At 37.1% G+C, this 18,766-nt stretch overlaps 2 protein-coding genes across 2 annotated transcripts in view; one reads left to right on the forward strand and one right to left on the reverse strand.

Annotated features, from left to right (window-relative positions):
• The window catches only part of LOC124280959 (pleckstrin homology domain-containing family M member 2-like), a 57,977-nt gene extending 50,573 nt beyond the window's left edge, over nucleotides 1-7,404 (reverse strand). Inside the window, exon 1 of the mRNA XM_046716969.1 lies at nucleotides 6,273-7,404. Coding sequence (XP_046572925.1) covers nucleotides 6,273-6,344 — 72 coding nt within the window. The 5' untranslated portion in view covers nucleotides 6,345-7,404. The remainder of the gene's footprint in view (nucleotides 1-6,272) is intronic.
• A 251-nt stretch (nucleotides 7,405-7,655) lies between these two features.
• LOC124280963 (protein transport protein SFT2-like) lies at nucleotides 7,656-13,702 on the forward strand. Its single transcript, XM_046716972.1, has 6 exons — nucleotides 7,656-7,928; nucleotides 8,357-8,422; nucleotides 8,856-8,941; nucleotides 9,797-9,914; nucleotides 10,425-10,483; nucleotides 11,586-13,702. Exons 1-6 carry the CDS (start codon nucleotides 7,716-7,718, stop codon nucleotides 11,689-11,691), a joined length of 648 nt encoding a protein of 215 aa, XP_046572928.1. The 5' UTR covers nucleotides 7,656-7,715; the 3' UTR covers nucleotides 11,692-13,702.
• The last annotated feature ends 5,064 nt before the right edge of the window (nucleotides 13,703-18,766 follow it).

The raw sequence follows: 18,766 nt of genomic DNA on the forward strand, positions 1-18,766 counted from the left end.
TCTCAGCATTTGTTAAGACAAAAGTACTTACTTTTTTAGTGCAGATTTCAAAGAAAATTATTATTATGGTTGCCAAAACAAAATATACAGATACTGTGTTATAAAATGTCTCTAATTCAATGTAACATGTATTCACAGAGTTTGTGGAATTCCTACTCAGGGCCATTCTCGAGAGAAGAAACATATTTCCTTCCTACACACAGATGACATCATTTGAAAAGAACAAATCATGACATATCCCCGGCCCCCACATCTTTGAAAGAACAAATCATCTGACAGTTACTTAAAGTCCAGCTTGATTTTTAGACTAAGTGCAAATCGTTTCCATGGAAATCATGAAAAAAATAAATGACAAAAATCTGCAAATAGCAAAAGGCACCACTTTGGGATCTGCCTCACATATCTGCCAAGTTTTGCTGAAAGATATTAAGAAGTTTTAGCGTTGTGCTCGAAACAAAACCCATCCCTTCCTTTTGAGACTAAGTTCGAATCATTTCCATGGAAACCGAGAAAATAATAAATCACAAATATCTGCAAATAGCAAAGGCATCACTTCAATATCTGCCTCACATATCTGCCAAGTTTTGCTGAAAGATATAGAGAGGTTTTGAGTTGTGCTCGAGGAAGCGAAGCCCACCCCTCACTTTTGGGATTAAGTCGAATCGTTTCCATGGAAACCGGGAAAAATAAAAATGCCAAAATCTGCAAATAGCAAAAGGCACAACTTTAGGATCTGTTTGATATATCTATCAAGTTTGTTGAAAAATATTATATGGTTTTGAGTTGTGCTCGGAAGCGAAAGCAATCCTTACTTTTGAGACTAAGTCCAAAATGTTTCCATGGAAACCGGGAAAAATAAAAATGCCAAAATCGGCAAATAGCAAAGGCACCACTTAAGGTTCTGTTTCATACATCTACCAAGTTTTGTTGAAAAATATTGAGCGGTTCTTGAGTTATGCTCCGGAAACGAAGCCCACCCCTCACTTTTGGGACTAAGTCCGAATCGTTTCCATGGAAACCGGGAAAAATAAAAATGCCAAAAATCTGCAAATAGCAAAAGGCACCACTTTAGGATCTGTTTGATATATCTACCAAGTTTTGTTGAAAAATATTGAATGGTTCTTGAGTTATGCTCTGGAAGCGAAAGCCAACCCCTCACTTTTGAGACTAAGTCCAAAAGTTTCCATGGAAACCGGGAAAAATAAAATGCCAAAATCTGCAAATAGCAAAAGGCACCACTTAAGGATCTGTTTGATATATCTACCAAGTTTTGTTGAAAAATATTGAGCGGTTCTTGAGTTATGCTCGGAAGGAAGAAAAGCCACCCTCACTTTTGGGACTAAGTCCGAAAATCGTTTCCATGGAAACCGGGAAAAATAAAAATGCCAAAATCGGCAAATAGCAAAAGGCACCACTTAAAGGTTCTGTTTCATACATCTACCAAGTTTTGTTGAAAAATATTGAGCGGTTCTTGAGTTATGCTCGGAAGCGAAGCCCACCCCTCACTTTTGGGACTAAGTCGAATCGTTTCCATGGAAACCGGGAAAAATAAAAATGCCAAAAATCTGCAAATAGCAAAAAGGCACCACTTTAGGATCTGTTTGATATATCTACCAAGTTTTGTTGAAAAATATTGAGCGGTTCTTGAGTTATGCTCCGGAAGCGAAAGCAATCCTTACTTTTGAGACTAAGTCAAAATGTTTCCATGGAAACCGGGAAAAATAAAAATGCCAAAAATCTGCAAATAGCAAAAGGCACCACTTTTAGGTTCTGTTTGATATATCTACCAAGTTTTGTTGAAAAATATTGAGCGGTTCTTGAGTTATGCTCCGGGAAGCGAAGCCCACCCCTCACTTTTGGGACTAAGTCGAATCGTTTCCATGGAAACCGGGGAAAAATAAAAATGCCAAAAATCTGCAAATAGCAAAGGCACCACTTTAGGATCTGTTTGATATATCTACCAAGTTTTGTTGAAAAATATTGAATGGTTCTTGAGTTATGCTCCGGAAGCGAAAGCAATCCTTACTTTTGAGACTAAGTTCAAAATGTTTCCATGGAAACCAGGAAAAATAAAAATGCCAAAATCGGCAAATAGCAAAAGGCACCACTTAAGGTTCTGTTTCATACATCTACCAAGTTTTGTTGAAAAATATTGAGCGGTTCTTGAGTTATGCTCCGGAAACGAAGCCCACCCCTCACTTTTGGGACTAAGTCCGAATCGTTTCCATGGAAACCAGGAAAAATAAAAATGCCCAAAATCTGCAAATAGCAAAAGGCACAACTTTAGGATCTGTTTGATATATCTACCAAGTTTTGTTGAAAAATATTGGAGCGGTTCTTGAGTTATGCTCGGAAACAAAGCAATCCTTACTTTTTGAGACTAAGTCCAAAATGTTTCCATGGAAACGGGGAAAAATAAAATGCCAAAATCGGCAAATAGCAAAAGGCACCACTTAAGGTTCTGTTTCATATATCTACCAAGTTTTGTTGAAAAATATTGAGCGGTTCTTGAGTTATGCTCTGGAAGCGAAGCCCACCCCTCACTTTTGGGACTAAGTCCGAATCGTTTCCATGGAAACCGGGAAAAATAAAAATGCCAAAATCTGCAAATAGCAAAAGGCACCACTTTAGGATCTGTTTGATATATCTACCAAGTTTTGTTGAAAAATATTGAAGCGGTTCTTGAGTTATGCTCGGAAGCGAAGCCCACCCTCACTTTTGGGACTAAGTCCAAATCGTTTCCATGGAAACCGGGAAAAATAAAATGCCAAAAATCTGCAAATAGCAAAAGGCACCACTTTAGGATCTGTTTGATATATCTACCAAGTTTTGTTGAAAAATATTGAGCGGTTCTTGAGTTATGCTCGGAAGCGAAGCCCACCCCTCACTTTTGGGACTAAGTCCAAAATCGTTTCCATGGAAACCGGGAAAAATAAAAATGCCAAAATCTGCAAAAATGCAAAAGGCACAACTTTAGGATCTGTTTGATATATCTACCAAGTTTTGTTGAAAAATATTGAAGCGGTTCTTGAGTTATGCTCCGGAAGCGAAGCCCACCCTTCTTTAAGACTAAGTCCAAAAGCGTTTCCATGGAAACCCGAGAAAAATAAAAATGACAATTATCTGCAAATAGCAAAAGGCACCACTTTAGGTTATGTTTGATATATCTACCAAGAAAAATATCGAGCGGTCTTTGAGTTATTAGTAAACAGGAACTGGTGAATTCACTGACATTACATTAGATATAAAATGAAATCATATGTCTAGGGTGTGAAACTGAAACCAGTTATGCCCTAATGTCTTAAGGTCTATTGTATTCGCCTGTTTCAATCCTGGGACTTGTTCAGATGGTAAATGTTTCCAAATTGCAGTCACCACTGTGTCACATGGTGTTATTGGAGATCAATCTTGTTTTCTTAGGTTTTTACAAGTCCATCCCGTTAATTATAATTAACACGCAAGTCTTTGCCTTCATGATGTTGGTGTACACACTGTATTCATTAATTTGTCATAAACAGTTTGTATGCAAATAAATTATTTGCTTTAATTTTTGTGTGCTGGTTTCTTGATTTGATCGATCGTCTTTCTTTGGGACTGATCACACTTTTACAAATTACTACTAGAACACAATGAAGAATTTTCTTTTTCACTAGCTGACAGTTAAAGAGATAGATAAAGATTTGTCAGTTCTATTTTTTTCATCTGTATATATTTATTATATCTATTATCAGCTGTTAAGGAGGTTACAGGTCTTTATCATTTTATGTATATTTTGCAGATTTATATGACTAAGTATCACGACAAATAACCGATGCTTTACGTGAATGGAAATCGAAAATGTAATAAAACTGATGTTTGATGCACCATATCAGAGACGCGATACATCGACTTCTCGAAAAACATATACTAACGAATTTAGGGTACTTCTGTACTGTATACAGTAGTGAGATCGAACTTATCGACTTCCGTAACGGTACATATTTCATCACCATAATTAAACCTTTACGGACAAATTTAGCAGAAGACGCATTTTATGAAATAAAGCTGAAAGTTACTTAATAATCTTCATAAAATCATGAACCTCGAACGTAACTATTTCAGTGTTTACCTTCCCATACTGATGTATACCGGAAGACAGGCTCAACACATTGATCATTGCCGTTATCATGACTGCAAATGTTACCGTGACCGCGGAAAAATTAATTCAGTATCTAATCAGTTTTCCATGAACATGTGATAGGCAAGTGGCTTGCATACCAGTCTGCAGAAGGTCTATTCAAAACATAGTCATAGTCGGGATCGTCCCACGGCTGTATGTTGTCAACTGGTGGAATCGTTGTTAATATTCCTCTTGGTCTTGCCGCTAGATATACTTTCAAATTAAGAATGTTGCATGTATGTGATATTATCTGTATCTAGTATGCCATTGACTTCGTGGATTGATTTATTTGCTGAACTAGAAGCAGACCTCAGTAAGCGAAGAGGCTCTGTACCACTGTATTTTCCGTGTGTTGATGTAGCGACTCTCGGGTATGACGTCACGCGACCTCATTATCTTGCATAATCGGAAAATGCTTTTGAGGGAGTTGCGTTTTAGATTCCTAATACAAGCTGTATAATGAAATATTACCGTTTTTAACTGTATTTTGTGAATATTATATATACCCAGGGATTCATTAAGAGCGAAAAACCCCAATGTGAAGTGACCTTTTTTAAAAATCCTTTAATTTATGGTAATTCAAATTTTAAAACTTATTCCTTTTTTTTGGTCCAATCATTGCTAAGGAATGTACATACATTTTCAGAATGTTGTTTACATATTAATCAAGTGTTTGTGTGATAATATTATTATTTAGTGTTGTATATAAGCTTCTATTCACAGATTATGTAGCAACATTAGCTGAAGTAACATATCAATTATCATTATCCTTTGGGAAAGTCCATGAGATAGAAGCTTTGCTATTTATAGCATGATAAAAATAGATACTGATGTACTTGACACGATCATCAGGCGTACACGTGCAATAGGGATTTATCTTGGATTGTAACCTGAAAGCCCTAAGCTGGCAATTCAGGATACAAATTGTTAATTTTGTCTAAACTGTTATCTTTAATCATTTCCCCTATTAAATTCAACATTTTTTCAAATTGACATTTTTCATCATGTTATGCAATAACATCAAACTCAGCATTAAATTCCCGCCTTCTTCATTGTTCATGTTATCACTGGTCATCTGTGACCTACAGGTTACCTTTACAAAGACTTACAAATTGACATTAGATGTTACATGAATTTTCAATTTTTAGTTTTTTTTAACACCTTTGAAACTGTGTCAACTTACCATGATCATTATGATAATGAGAAAGGATGACCTATTCATTGTTTCCTTTTTTAAAGATCTGACAAGGTCATCTGTATTTTTAGCTGTATATATACTGATCTTGAGAGACAAAGGCATACATGTCCAAATCAGTTCATTTAAGCTTTATTTCAGAATGTAATGGAATGCAGATATGTATTAAGATGACACAGAATTTTACTTCTCACGAACGGATCAGTTTGAGATTGATACAATGAAAGGTATTTTTATAAGAACCAAAGTTTATTCAAAACGACAATAGAAATGAATGGTGTACCAATCCATACAGAATAATTTGATGACACTGACTGAAACAACAAGTGATCTAAATTATTGTAATACCGACCTCCTACATGTACAATGCACACATCCTGCGCATATAGGAGGTTCATTTATTACTGTCATGGACATTTTGAATGCATGTATACCTGTGCCTTTTTTGTTGTTATGGCTGTTTTATCTTTGTGTGGCTAGTTTGACCTTTATCAGTCCGTTTTGACCACAATCCTATATATAAATAATATATATTGTCAGTGGGACATCTAACAACATGGTCTTATTTACCAATGCCTCAAAATTTAAATATTTCCTAAATCCATACCATAACGTAAAATTTAAAGAAACAATGTTTTGACACAACTGTTCAACTTGTCAAAATGTAGCGAATTTTAAAGGGGCAATACATCAACACTTATTGTTTGATGTTTGATGGAAATTGCACGATGCAAAATTCAATACAAACACGACGTCTATAATAACTACATTTTCCTTATGAAAAACATTAAGCCAGTTGACACCAATATTTCCTTAGTCCTTCGGCTGGTCATGTGATATGCACGAGAAATCATTATGAATCAGCAACCGTCAACAGACATTATCACCTGTGACACAACTATGATGCACAATACTTACAGCCTTGATTGCTTTCGCAATGTTTGAAATGATCCTATCCTTCAACCTCATCCGATCTGATGGGCTGGACATGGTCAAACTCAGCTGCTATGTTACGTTAATTCATGTCTGATGTCATATACCGTCCATTGATGTTTTCCTTGCAGATGACATTTATATCGATTTCCCCTTACAACTTGTAGCAATCGTTTAATTTTGGACGCGCTCTCTGTTGAGTGTTTTAGTCCTTTCGTTCAAATCTATGTGAATTGTTTTAAAACATTGCTGAATTTGAAAAACAAAACCTTCAACATATCTCATCAGCATTCCAAAATGCAATAAAACGTACTTGTATTAATTGGCTAATGAGTATGGATGTTTTAATGTTGAAAGGTGCTGTGTGTATTGGTTGTTAGGTTTTTCAGTAATTTCTTTATTGGATTATAAATGTTTGACTTAAAATTCAAAGTTGACATTTCAATATGTTCATTTTTAAAATTTGGTATGACTTCTACAACTAATGACTGACAAACAAGTTATAAAATGGCAATATACCAAAAAGATCATTTGGATTTTGTTTTTGTTTTTGTTAGAACAAACACTTTTAGATGTATTATTCACTATTCTAACAAACAGTTATTTTAATTGAAAAACAAAAAAGCTCCAATTATAAATAATGATTTTAATTTTGTGTGCACCACATATTACATTGGCAATAATGGAACTAGAAATATAGAACATTTTCACTTTTCGCATGTGCACTGAACTCAGCAATTGTGTTGTAGGGACAGACACAAAATATCTTTTCTCAGTATAAATCTCCTAAACTGTACATATGTTTCAAAATACACATTTGTTGTCAGTTAAATGTTGTGCCATCTTATCTGTTAATGGTATGGTCATCAGAATGTGCACATTAAGTGTGCATCGGAGGACGACTTCTGGTGATTCCTTTACACAAATGAGATATGTTGGAAAGAATATATCATCTTTTGAACGCAATATTAAGCGTAAGAGGAAAAAAGTTTCGTTGTAGGCATTTCTCCTTCTCAGATTTTCAGGATAATTTGTTTTGATTTATTGATGAAAAGCTTATGAAGAAGCATATATTGCGTATTTTATAGCATGTATATAATTTGAGTGTCCTTTGATGCTCGTGAATGTTGTTTTAAGAAAGCTGTGAGACTATCACCAAACGAATGTTACTTTCGACAAGTACTAAAACTTGCCTTGACCTTGCATTTATATAAATTAAGAACCAAATTTCAAATGGAAGAAAATTTACATTAATCTGTGTTAACTGTGAACAGATGGATTAACTTCCTTGACTCAATGTGTATGTGTTTAGATTACATTTATTCGTTGTATTCACATCGTATTTGCAAAACAAAAACGTGTTTTCAGAAACAGTTATACACATTGCACAGTTCGGAGCCATCTTTTTGAAGAAACCAAAGTGACAACATGGCTGACCTAAATAAAAGTCTGCAAGATTACTTGTCACGATCATCGTCGTCTACTTCACTACCAAAAAGTGAAAGTACATCATCTAGTTTATCATCAGGATTTTCTGGATTTGGGTTGTTCAAGAAACAAAATGTTGAAGACCCAAGCCCGACTGACACATCTGGGAACTGGTTCGCCCAGGCGCAGAGCGATCCTCTGTTGCCAAGTTTGGTAAGTGTATACAACTTACTATATTGCCAGCCATACATATGCCACATGTCTTGTCAGTATTTTAAGGTGATCTGCAGAACTCTCGAAATTGACACTTATTTGTGGATGATCCAATTAGATGGACAGTGTAATCATTTTAACAATGACCATGGCAACTGCTTAAATGACGACTAATGCAACGTTTTCTGACGTTAAACGTCAATTTACATGCATGTTATTGATTTCGTTTTCTAAGATATATTGTGAAATATTTTGGAAATTTGCTTTATTTAGGTTCATTGCACCAAACTACAATAACGACCAGTGTTGTATGCTTCATTTATTAACTACTTAACATGATTATCAAGTCTTACATGACTTAAATTGCTCTAAATATTTTATGTATATCCTGTTTTTGTTTTATAAGCTTTATTTTTTCCCCCTTACAGTCAAAGAAGCAAAGAATTCTGGGATTTGTGACATGTTTACTATTGGGAACATTCTGTATGTCACTGGTGAGAACTTTACGATCTTGTGCTCTCTCTCTTCCATGTTAAGAATTGTTTTACAGAATATTTCACTCTTCCTTTTCATCATGACATAGTCACAGAAATTTTGAAGGAGAATGACATTCACATGTGCAAAGACAGGCCAAACCTATTCTTTGTCAAGTCTTTAGCTTTGGTAATATTGAACCCCTTGTTATAACAATATTAACATGACTAATATATAGCAGGGGATATAGCAGTCAGTGAAATAAAATATGGAAAGACTATTTTCATTTTATTTTTTTCCCGATCACAATGATAACAGTATGTCTGGTTAGTCAAACCTGGAATAGAAAAGTTGATAAAAGTGTTGTCAAATGTTTAATGTGCAGTGTGGTGTATTGTGATTGACTTTCTTTATCAGGTTAAAAATGATATTCACTTGTATCGTATGTTTCAGGCTACCCTCTACATACCTTTGCTGCTCATGAAAGCAAGGAAATTTGCTTTACTATATTCCCTTGGGAGCCTGTTCATTATTTCCAGGTGAGAGCTAGAGTTACACATCAGGATTCAATATTTAGTATTTTCACTCCTCCACAAGATGAGTTTCCATTTACTTCGTCATACTGACAGTCAAGGAAATGTCGCTGGTCCTGGACTCTTATCCTTGATTATCCGATTTGTGGTGATTGGTTGGTTGGCTGTTGTCTAACACTGCACTCAGCAATATTCCAGCTATTTGGCGACTCTGTAAATAATCCAGTGATCAACAGCATGAGCATCGATCTACGCAATTGGGATACGATGACATGTGTCAACTAAGTCAGCGAGCCTGACCACCTGATCCTGTTAGTCGCCTGTTACAACAAGCATGGGTTACTGAAGACCAATTCTAACCCGGATCTTCACATGTCAGACTTGTGGTGAATTCAAGCCCCGCTTGTTGGGATTCTGGATGGACTTTGTCGTGATATAGCTAGAATTCACTGTTCCAGGTGAATAGCTTGACCCTGATTCAAATTACCACATGGCAATATTCATAAACAGGATAAATATCTTTAACATTTTACAAGTCAGCCCACTTGAACTTAAGGTTAAATTGCACCAACATATTTTCATGGTGATGTATTTTACAAGAAGGAGAGTTTCATGTAATTATTCAATCATCAAGGTAGGTTAAAGGTATAAGAAGGTAAACTGTCACAGCGAGGTGGCTGAGTTAAAGACAATGGTTTGCAGTTTTATATCCCACCCTAGTCATGCTAGACAAGGATATTGAATACTTCGAACAGCATTTAGAAGTGATACAACTTCTCTATTATGACATCCATAAATGCTTGCCTTAAAGAATATTGTACATGCAAGACTGTAATGGTTGTAACTTGTATTTCTCCCCAGCTTCTCCTTCCTGTGGGGACCTGTACATCATGTTAAGCATCTCTTCTCACTTGGAAGATTGCCTTTTACTGCTGCATATTTCGGAACCATGCTCCTTACACTGTACTTTGCTATGTGGGTGAGTTTATCATGCATATCAACAAGGCGATGAGGTTGACACACAAGTAATTTGAAAATTCTGAAAATGCAAATAATCATCATAATTATCTGGGTATCATAAAAATCCTGGACACACACGCATAGTTACAGCATATGTAATGTCTAGTTGGAATGATATCATCATGGAAAAATGTAGTTCAGTTAAATTAGACTTTTGTATGACTGAAAGAAGGCTCGGAATTAGCAAAATGGGATGAAGAGTGCACCATACAATAAAGGCTAATTACTGTGCAGAGTTACATCCCTTTGTGGTACCACAATCCAATGATCATGGATTTGAATCCCAGATTTTTTGATTTTTTAAAAAAAGTTCTTATAGTTTGAATCCTAGAGTTGATCTAATTATTATTCTGGTTTAGAATTTGGTCAAGCGGTTACTTGTTTGAATCGAACACTTAACATGTTCTAATCATAGATGTTGTAAATGTGTAAAACTTGCCTGTAAGTCCTACTTTTCTTTCCTTTGCAGGTGAAGAGTACAATATTTACAGTCATTTTTGCCATTGCTCAAGTCATAGCATTAATATGGTAGGTGCCAATTCAGATAGATATATGTTATTCATACATATCATGTTTTATAAGGTTTGGTTTGGTTGTTGGTTGATTTACGCCTCACTCAGCAATAGTCCCAGCTATATGGCGGTGATCTGTACTAAGTCGGGCGGTGGGGTAGCCTAGTGGTTAAAGCGATCGCTCGTCACGCCGACGGCCCGGGTTTGATTCCCCACATGGGCACATTGTGTGAAGCCCATTTCAGGTGTCTCCCGCCGTGATATTGCTGGAATATTGCTAAAAGCGGCGTAAAACCCAACTCACTCACTCACTCACTCTGTACTTAGTCAAGTCTGGACCAGACAATCCAGTGATCAACAGCATGAGCATCAATCTAAGCAACTGGGATATGATGGCATGTGTCAAACAAGTCAGAGACCCTAACCACCCGATCCCGTCAGTCGCCTCTTACGTGGCACAAAAGGAATGATATTAGTGGATGATAGTCATGCTTGATCCCCATAGTTAATCTGTCTACATGTCATGATCTGACTGGCTGATATCTATATATTAATACAGGAGGGCTGTTACGATTTGGTGATCCAAACCCACCATGACAGGTTTCAGGAATGTCTAAAGCATGATGATGTTGGAAAAGTGGAGTTGCTATAGCATCTATCAGTGTATTATTTACAATAATGGTCACTGACTTCAAACCTGAAGTAGATTAAAACTTGCACAAGTGGCACATCCAGTTGTTGTTTGAAGCCTACACCAAAAATATTGAAAACGGTTTTCAAGAGTTCTCGTCCCTCAGAATGCTTTTCCACTTTCAAAAGTTCACCATATTAAATGTGTTTTTAAGCCTCAGCTCAACCCTGGGTTTGGTTGGGTGGGCCTAATGGTTAGAGCGTCCGCTTGTCGCTGAAGACCCTGGTTCGATTCCCCACATGTGTACAATGTGTGAGGCTCATTTCTGGTGCCTACCACCATGATATTGCTGGAATATTGCTAAAATCGGCATAAAACCATATTCACTCATTCAAAGGATCATCCATTGCTTCTCAATTTCCTAAACTAACTTACTCATCAATCCGGAACACTCCAAAAGTTCAACTTGCTTTCCATCTCTTCACAGGTACATCATCAGCTACATTCCAGGTGGACAAACTGGACTAAAATTCTTCACCAAAATATTTTACTCTGCAGCATCAAAAACAGCACAGAAAACTCTTCCAATATGAAGTATTGGATGAAAGTCTTCATGGAACCAGCATGGGTGTCATGGTGACACATAAAAGAAGAATTAGTTCCAGACAACCTCTTTGACTCTTCAAATAGTTCTGAAAGAAAGACAATTTTTGTGGGCTTTATGTTTTTACTATATATGTATATGTATGCCCCCAAATCTAAATGCCTCTCTCCTTTGGCAGTATTGGTTGGGTTAAATGGCAAACAATGTGCTGAGGTTTGCTGTTGATGGTATTTGTTGGCGCAAACTTGTTTATTAATTATCCTGGCATTCCTAAAGCTGTGGCACTTTCTTTGGACTGACTGGCTGGGCCATCTGTTCTTCCGTGTGAGAGACAACACTTTACAGTAAACACGCATCACACTTAATTCCTTAAAATATTTATTTGGCTTACAGATCCTATGAATCAAACTGCTGACTACAATAAACAAATGACAAATAATAAACAAATGTGAAATCTAAAATAAATTATTTTTTTTACTTTTATCATGAAAACTTTTGAAGATAAATAAACAAAAAATATCTTTCAGGATATTGCAATTTAGCTAAGAGAGGACTTCGCCTTAAAAAAAATGTTACTTTGCAGTTGGGCTGCCATTTTTAAACAAACCAAAAAACAAGCAATGAAAAATAATTGTCATAACACTATTCTGTGAATAAGATAATCACCAGCACAATGGAGCAGAGACTCTTTTCTTCAAATAACAATTACGGCTATCACTCAGTTTACAGATATGTAAATATCACACTTCTAATATAAACAACTGTATTATTCTTGGCTGTGTTATGTATATATTGGAGAGAAACCTGGTACATTAAGAGATAGTTCCAGCTGTATATATTTTGTACATATCATGAAATGGAGAAATATAAGTATTTTGTTTCATTGATCAATGTTTTGTGTTGCAACAGCAACATTCTATTTTATTTGTTATCATTTAGGTGCGTAACAGTGCTAGTCAGGAAACATTTGAAATGACTGAAGGCTGATATGACTGTTCAGAATACATATGGGATGGTGTCCTTATATGATAAGGGACCGTTTATAAGTCATGGCTAGGGGGGTCAGTGTTTGCCCTAGGCATAAAAAATTAGGAGTCATCATGACTCCCTGGTATCATGAGAGGGAGTAATGGACATGTTTTGGGAGTCAACTTCAGTTTGGGACTTTCATCAAGACATCAACTGTGATTGTTCAATAACAACACAAAAACAAGGTGAGGCAGGTCAGGTATTTAATCACTTAATCTAAGCAGTTACCTGGCAAACATTAAACTAAGTAGTGTGGATTATCTGAACTAAGGGCCCAGTAGCATTGTGTCAACAATGATGCAAGCTTCTAAATTCACTGCGTATTTGAGTTAATTTGTGCATCAAATAGACAAGTTTTCTGCGTCGTTGCAAACACTGGGGGGTGAGGCTGATTTTTATGGAGAAGCTTGTACAATGTGAATTACCCACCCAAAATATATCTACAAAGTACAAAATCAATGACATCCCCCTTAGTACAAAACTGATGACCCCCTACCTCCCCAGAACAAAATAGGTGACCCCCCTTAAAACCATCATCAACACCACCCTCCACCCCCAAACCATAACTTATAAATGGTCCCTTAACATGAACAAATTTCCATCTTCAGGGTAAACTGTAATCCTTTCATCAAGGTGTTTGAGATGTGTATTTTGTTTTGATCCATCACTGGTTTGCGTCTGAGACAGTAACTAAAAGATTTCATATCAGTAACCAAGAAAGACTTAATCTGGAAACTTTTGTATGATAGTGTTATTTATATGAACAAATATGTGGATGGTGATTTTGTAGATCTGTATTAAGCAATTGATTTTCATCTGATGTTTAGACTGTTGTAAATATCAACATTGAATATTCTTATTGGAATAGTTAGGGAGCAACCATTTGATTTTCAGGATGTGGGGGGCGAGATTAGGTTTGAGATGAGCATGTTTTTGTGTAATGTCAAGGAGCTAAGTTACTATTAACAAAATCAACATGTCTCAGACCACTCCATCCTCATCCATAAGCAAAAAAAAGGATGCTCCCTTGTGAAGAGTAGGAGCATAGAAATAGAGCAAGACCCCGTCTTTCTCTGTTTCTGTGGTAGAAGGCACGGTAGCCGAGTGGTTACAGTGTTGGCTCATCAGACCAGACACCAGGGTTTGATTCTGAAGATGGATGCTGTGTGAGGTAAGGCTGGGACGGGTACTTGGGTACTCGAATCTGGGTCGGGTACAGCTGGAATTGAGTCCTATTTCTGGGAATCGAGTACCCGGAAAGGGAGAGAACTCTGCAATGACAAGGGCAAATAATAACTTGTCTTTTTCATTATTGACGTAACACACATTTACATCATTGGTATTGTATGATTAATGGAGGTTATTATTAACGACTGTAATTTATCTGTGAGTAGTGAATAGTCAAGTTACAGTAACAGCGAGCAATGTAAGTAATGGTGTTCCACTTTATATTGGTTAAACAGACGTAAATTAAATAGCTTGAGATCAGTTTTAATGTCTTATTGCCAGCCTTTCAAGTTTTCTATAATAATCTCTGTCAAATTGTGATTGAACATTCAGAAAGTTGACAGAAGCGCTGTATTCCTTATATTTCCGGGTACTCGATTCTGATTTGGGTAAGTACATGCGGGTACTCCATTCCTTTTTTTCTTACCCATCCCAGCCCTAGTGTGAGGAGACCAGTCTTGGTGGAAAGGGAGACAACTCAATCTACCCCACCTTACCACTAATGATACAAATCATGAACATCTGTGTATGTATGTACAAATTTGGGAGTATATGTGTTGTATGTTTTGTATGTGGGTCATGTGTACATTAAAATGTTAGTACTTACAAGAATTATTGTAACTGCTAATACCTTTACAATATCAGTGAGTCTGAATTGTTGTTGTTGTTGTTCAAAGGTAGAGTTGGATCGTTTGTTGTTTAACACCTCACTCAGCAATATTACAGCTATATTGTAGCGGTCTGTAAATAATTGAATCGGGACCAGACAATCCAGTGATCAACAGCATGGGCATCGATCTACGCAACTGGGATAGGAAGTCTGACCACCCGATCCCGTTAGTCGCCTCTTATGATATGCATGGGTTACTGAAGACCAATTCTAACCCGGATCCCTCTCATAATAATTACATGACATATTTTTGACTTGGGGTTGAGTCCCGGTATGATGCTTACATCTATTGACAGTGTATGAAATAAGGCCCGTCCGAACGGCCAAAGACAGGTTAGATTTCAGACGGACGGTCTAGATTTACAGCTAGCCAGCCCGATGGTCTGGTAACAAATTTAGATGTTATATACATCTGAGTCCTATCTTGGTGTCTGGCCTGGTTAAATCCATTTTGGACTGGTAACATTTTGAAGTTACCAGCCCTGATGTCTGGCTGGGATTTTGGCTTATTTCATACACTATTGAGTGAGCGAAATTATTTTTCAACAGTAATATCCAACAGGGATACCGTATACATTTTTTGCAAGCCAATTTTAGATTTGAGTTGTCAGTTCTTGTTTCCCAGACAGAAAAAAAAGTAGCCCTGGGATATGACACATTTCACAAACTTGGACAAGTCAAACCTTCATTAGAACTTGATTAGACGCAACTAGGGGTGGGTATTGCAGTGAATTTTCGTATTGCGATATATTGCGATGCGAAAGCATGTATTGCGATATGTATTGCAATATATTGCAAGAATTATTTTCGAGTTAATGCTTGATTTGTTAAGCAAAACCACAACAAAATCACAATGCTTGATTAGGCTTTAAGAAAACTTTTAATCATGGCAAAATATAAATGTAAATAATGTTTGGCACAAATGAAACAAGGAAAGGAACAATTTAAAAAACGGAAATATCCGAAGATTTCAGAGTGTTACGAAGTTTTCCGAATGCATGTCAAAATACCGGTTTTCGATCAGCGTATCGCAATACGTATCGTTTCCATGTCTGAACCGGTAAATACCGGTAAACCGGTTATATTGCACAGCCCTAGACGCAACTCAACACAACGTCAATGTGATCTAGGTGGATTCCACCATCACATCATCAGTGTATCCTGGAATGATATTACTGATGGTTGCTTTGTTGGGTGAGTGTGTTTAGTCTTACGCCGCTTTTAGCAATAATTCAGCAATAAAATGGCAGGAGACACCAGAAATAGGCTTCACACACTGTACCCATGTTGGGAATGGAACCTGGGCTCCATTGAGGCAGGCGATTGCTGTAACCACTGCACTATCCCCACCGCCCTTAATCAAAAAGATGAAACATGGCATGACAGCTTTGTGAGTGGTTTTGAATAAAAGTCAAAATGTCGGTTTTAAACATGAAACAATTAACATCCACTTCATAATCTTGTGACCCTTTTGCCTTATGCAATTCGTTTACTTCTTGCATTTCAAAGTACACAACAATGGCTAAAATACTGCTTGCTCCAAACAGTGACTGAGTGAGTTTGGTTTTACGACGCTTTAGCTATATTCCAGCAATATCACGGCGGGGGACACCAGAAATGGGCTTCACACATTGGGAATCGAACTCGGGCCTTCAGCGCAACGAGTGGAGCATTGACCTCTAGATTACCTCAAAGCCCTTCCATTGTTGGAGATGTGGGCCCAACATTACCTGAGTTGGCCATGGCAACACTGGCAACGAGTGTTCTTCACAGATTAATCAATGTTGAGCCTTTCACATGCTTATGGCTCTGTAGACGAGGTAATAGTCTGTCTCACAGTCCCTGAACCACATTAATTTCCCTACTGCTAAGCCCTCTCTGCAATGCTAAAACCCTAAATAAAGCAAGTCTAGATTTCCTCAGGTTCTGAATCTCTGGTCTCCCTAGGGCTCCTTTTCAATATAAATGGGCTTGTTTGTTACTATCAAAATTATATACCGGTATATTCAGAGACTAAGCCTTAGTCTAACGAGGTAACTGAGCACCATTACGCTGTGTCATTGTGACTAATACAGTGGAGGAGGAAGCATCATGGTGTGGGGGAATTCAATTGTCATCCAGTTACTGCTCCACACATGGTCCTTCTTCATCTGGCTATTGGTGTGTACAGCAATGCTCTTCATAATCATGTCAGACCTCTCTTCCTGAGTCAACCTCAACAATAGGTCTTTCAGCAGGACACTGGGGACCATTAATAATTTATGGCTTGGGGTGATGATTTTGAGAGGGGGGTGCACCCAGTTTGTTCTGGGGAGGTAGGGGGGTCATCAATTTTGTACACAAGTACTTGGGCGGGTCAGCGATTTTGTATACATAATATTAACAAATTATGCTTAAAAAGTTTGGGAAACGGGAGGGGGGCAAGGATTTTGTGCATGACCCACAAAAATGGGGTGTGTGTGTGTGTGTGTCACTTACTGAATCGTTTCCATGGAAACCGGGAAAATATGCCAAAAAGCTGCAAATAGCAAAAGGCACAACTTTAGGATCTGTTTGATATATCTGCCAGGTTTTGTTGAAAAATATTTTACGGTTTTTTAGTTGTGCTCAGGAAACGAAACCCACCCCTCCTTTTGGGACTAAGTCCGAATCGTTTCAATGGAAACCGGGAAAAAATGCCAAAAATCGGAAAATCGGAAAATAGCAAAAGGCACCACTTAAGGTTCTGTTTGATGTATCTACCAAGTTATGTTGAAATATATTGAATGGTTCTTGAGCTATACTCCGGAAACGAAGCCCACCCTCCCTTTTGGGATTAAGTCCGATTCGTTTCCACGAAAATTGGGAAAAATAAATATGCCAAAATTCTGCCAAATAGCAAAAGGCGCCACTTTGGCATCTGCCTCACATATCTGCCAAGTTTTGCTGAAAGATAATGAGAAGTTTTCGAGTTGTGCTCCGGAAAACGAAGCCCAACCCTCACTTTTGGGACTAAGTCTGAATCGCTTAAAATGCCAAAATCAAATAGCAAAAGGCACAACTTTAGGATCTGTTTGATATATCTGCCAGGTTTTGTTGAAAAATACTTTACGGTTTTTAGTTGTGCTCTGGAAACGAAAGCAATCCTTATGAGATAGGTCCAAACATGAAACCCCTTACAAAAATCTGCAAATAGCAAAAGGCAACACTTTCTGTTTTGTTTGATATGTCTACCCAGTTTTGTTGAAAAATACATGCCCACCCTCACTTTTGGGACTAAGTCCCGAATCGCTTTCCATGGAAACCGAAAATAAAAATGCCAAAAATCTGCAAATAGCAAAAGGCACCACTTAAGGTTCTGTTTGATATATCAACCAAGTCTTGTTGAAAAATATTGAACGGTTTTTGAGTTATGCTCTGGAAACAAAATGATTACGGAAGGACGGACGACTAGGCGACGATTATATCCCACCCATTACATGCCGGGTGGGAAAATCATCATCACACCCCCTAGCCATAAATTATGAACTGTCCCTTGGTCGTGAAGAACATTCCTGTGGTGTCCTGTCTATCTTTGCCAAAACGCTTTGCACCAGCTAAACATGGCTGGGACAAATTGTGGACACTGCAAGACGGCCACACCCATTTCAGGAACCAGAAGCCTGTTTCGAGTGGGGATGGAATGGGATTCTCCTAGCCTTTTCAGGTTTGTCAACTTGTCATTTTTCTGTTTGGGGGATTTTTCAATAATATTGGCCAATCTATGATTGCTGTACCTAGTTATGCTGCACAGAACACAAAATAACATGTGAAACAAATTGTGTTTTGGTAACACAATATTTTGATGCTCCAGTATTCAATAGTTAACACTGCATTATGTCTTTGTACAAATTGTAAAAACATGTAAAATATTTGGAAATACTTTTATTTCTAAAGAAAGGTATATATATATATATATATACACAAAATGTCCAAAGTAGTACAGGTGTTCTTTTATAGATAATATATATATATTGGTTTTCTCCAACATTTTGTTTACTCTTCAGGAGATTGTAACCGCTACAATCTCCCTGAAGAGTAAAGAACTAAACATGTTGGATATGTTTTTCCTATATATATATATATATATATTCCTTTATACATATTTTGTTCGAATATA

Source organism: Haliotis rubra, unplaced genomic scaffold (assembly GCF_003918875.1).
Source record: "Haliotis rubra isolate DU_JTF1 unplaced genomic scaffold, ASM391887v1 Scf277, whole genome shotgun sequence".
NCBI classification, from domain to species: domain Eukaryota; kingdom Metazoa; phylum Mollusca; class Gastropoda; order Lepetellida; family Haliotidae; genus Haliotis; species Haliotis rubra.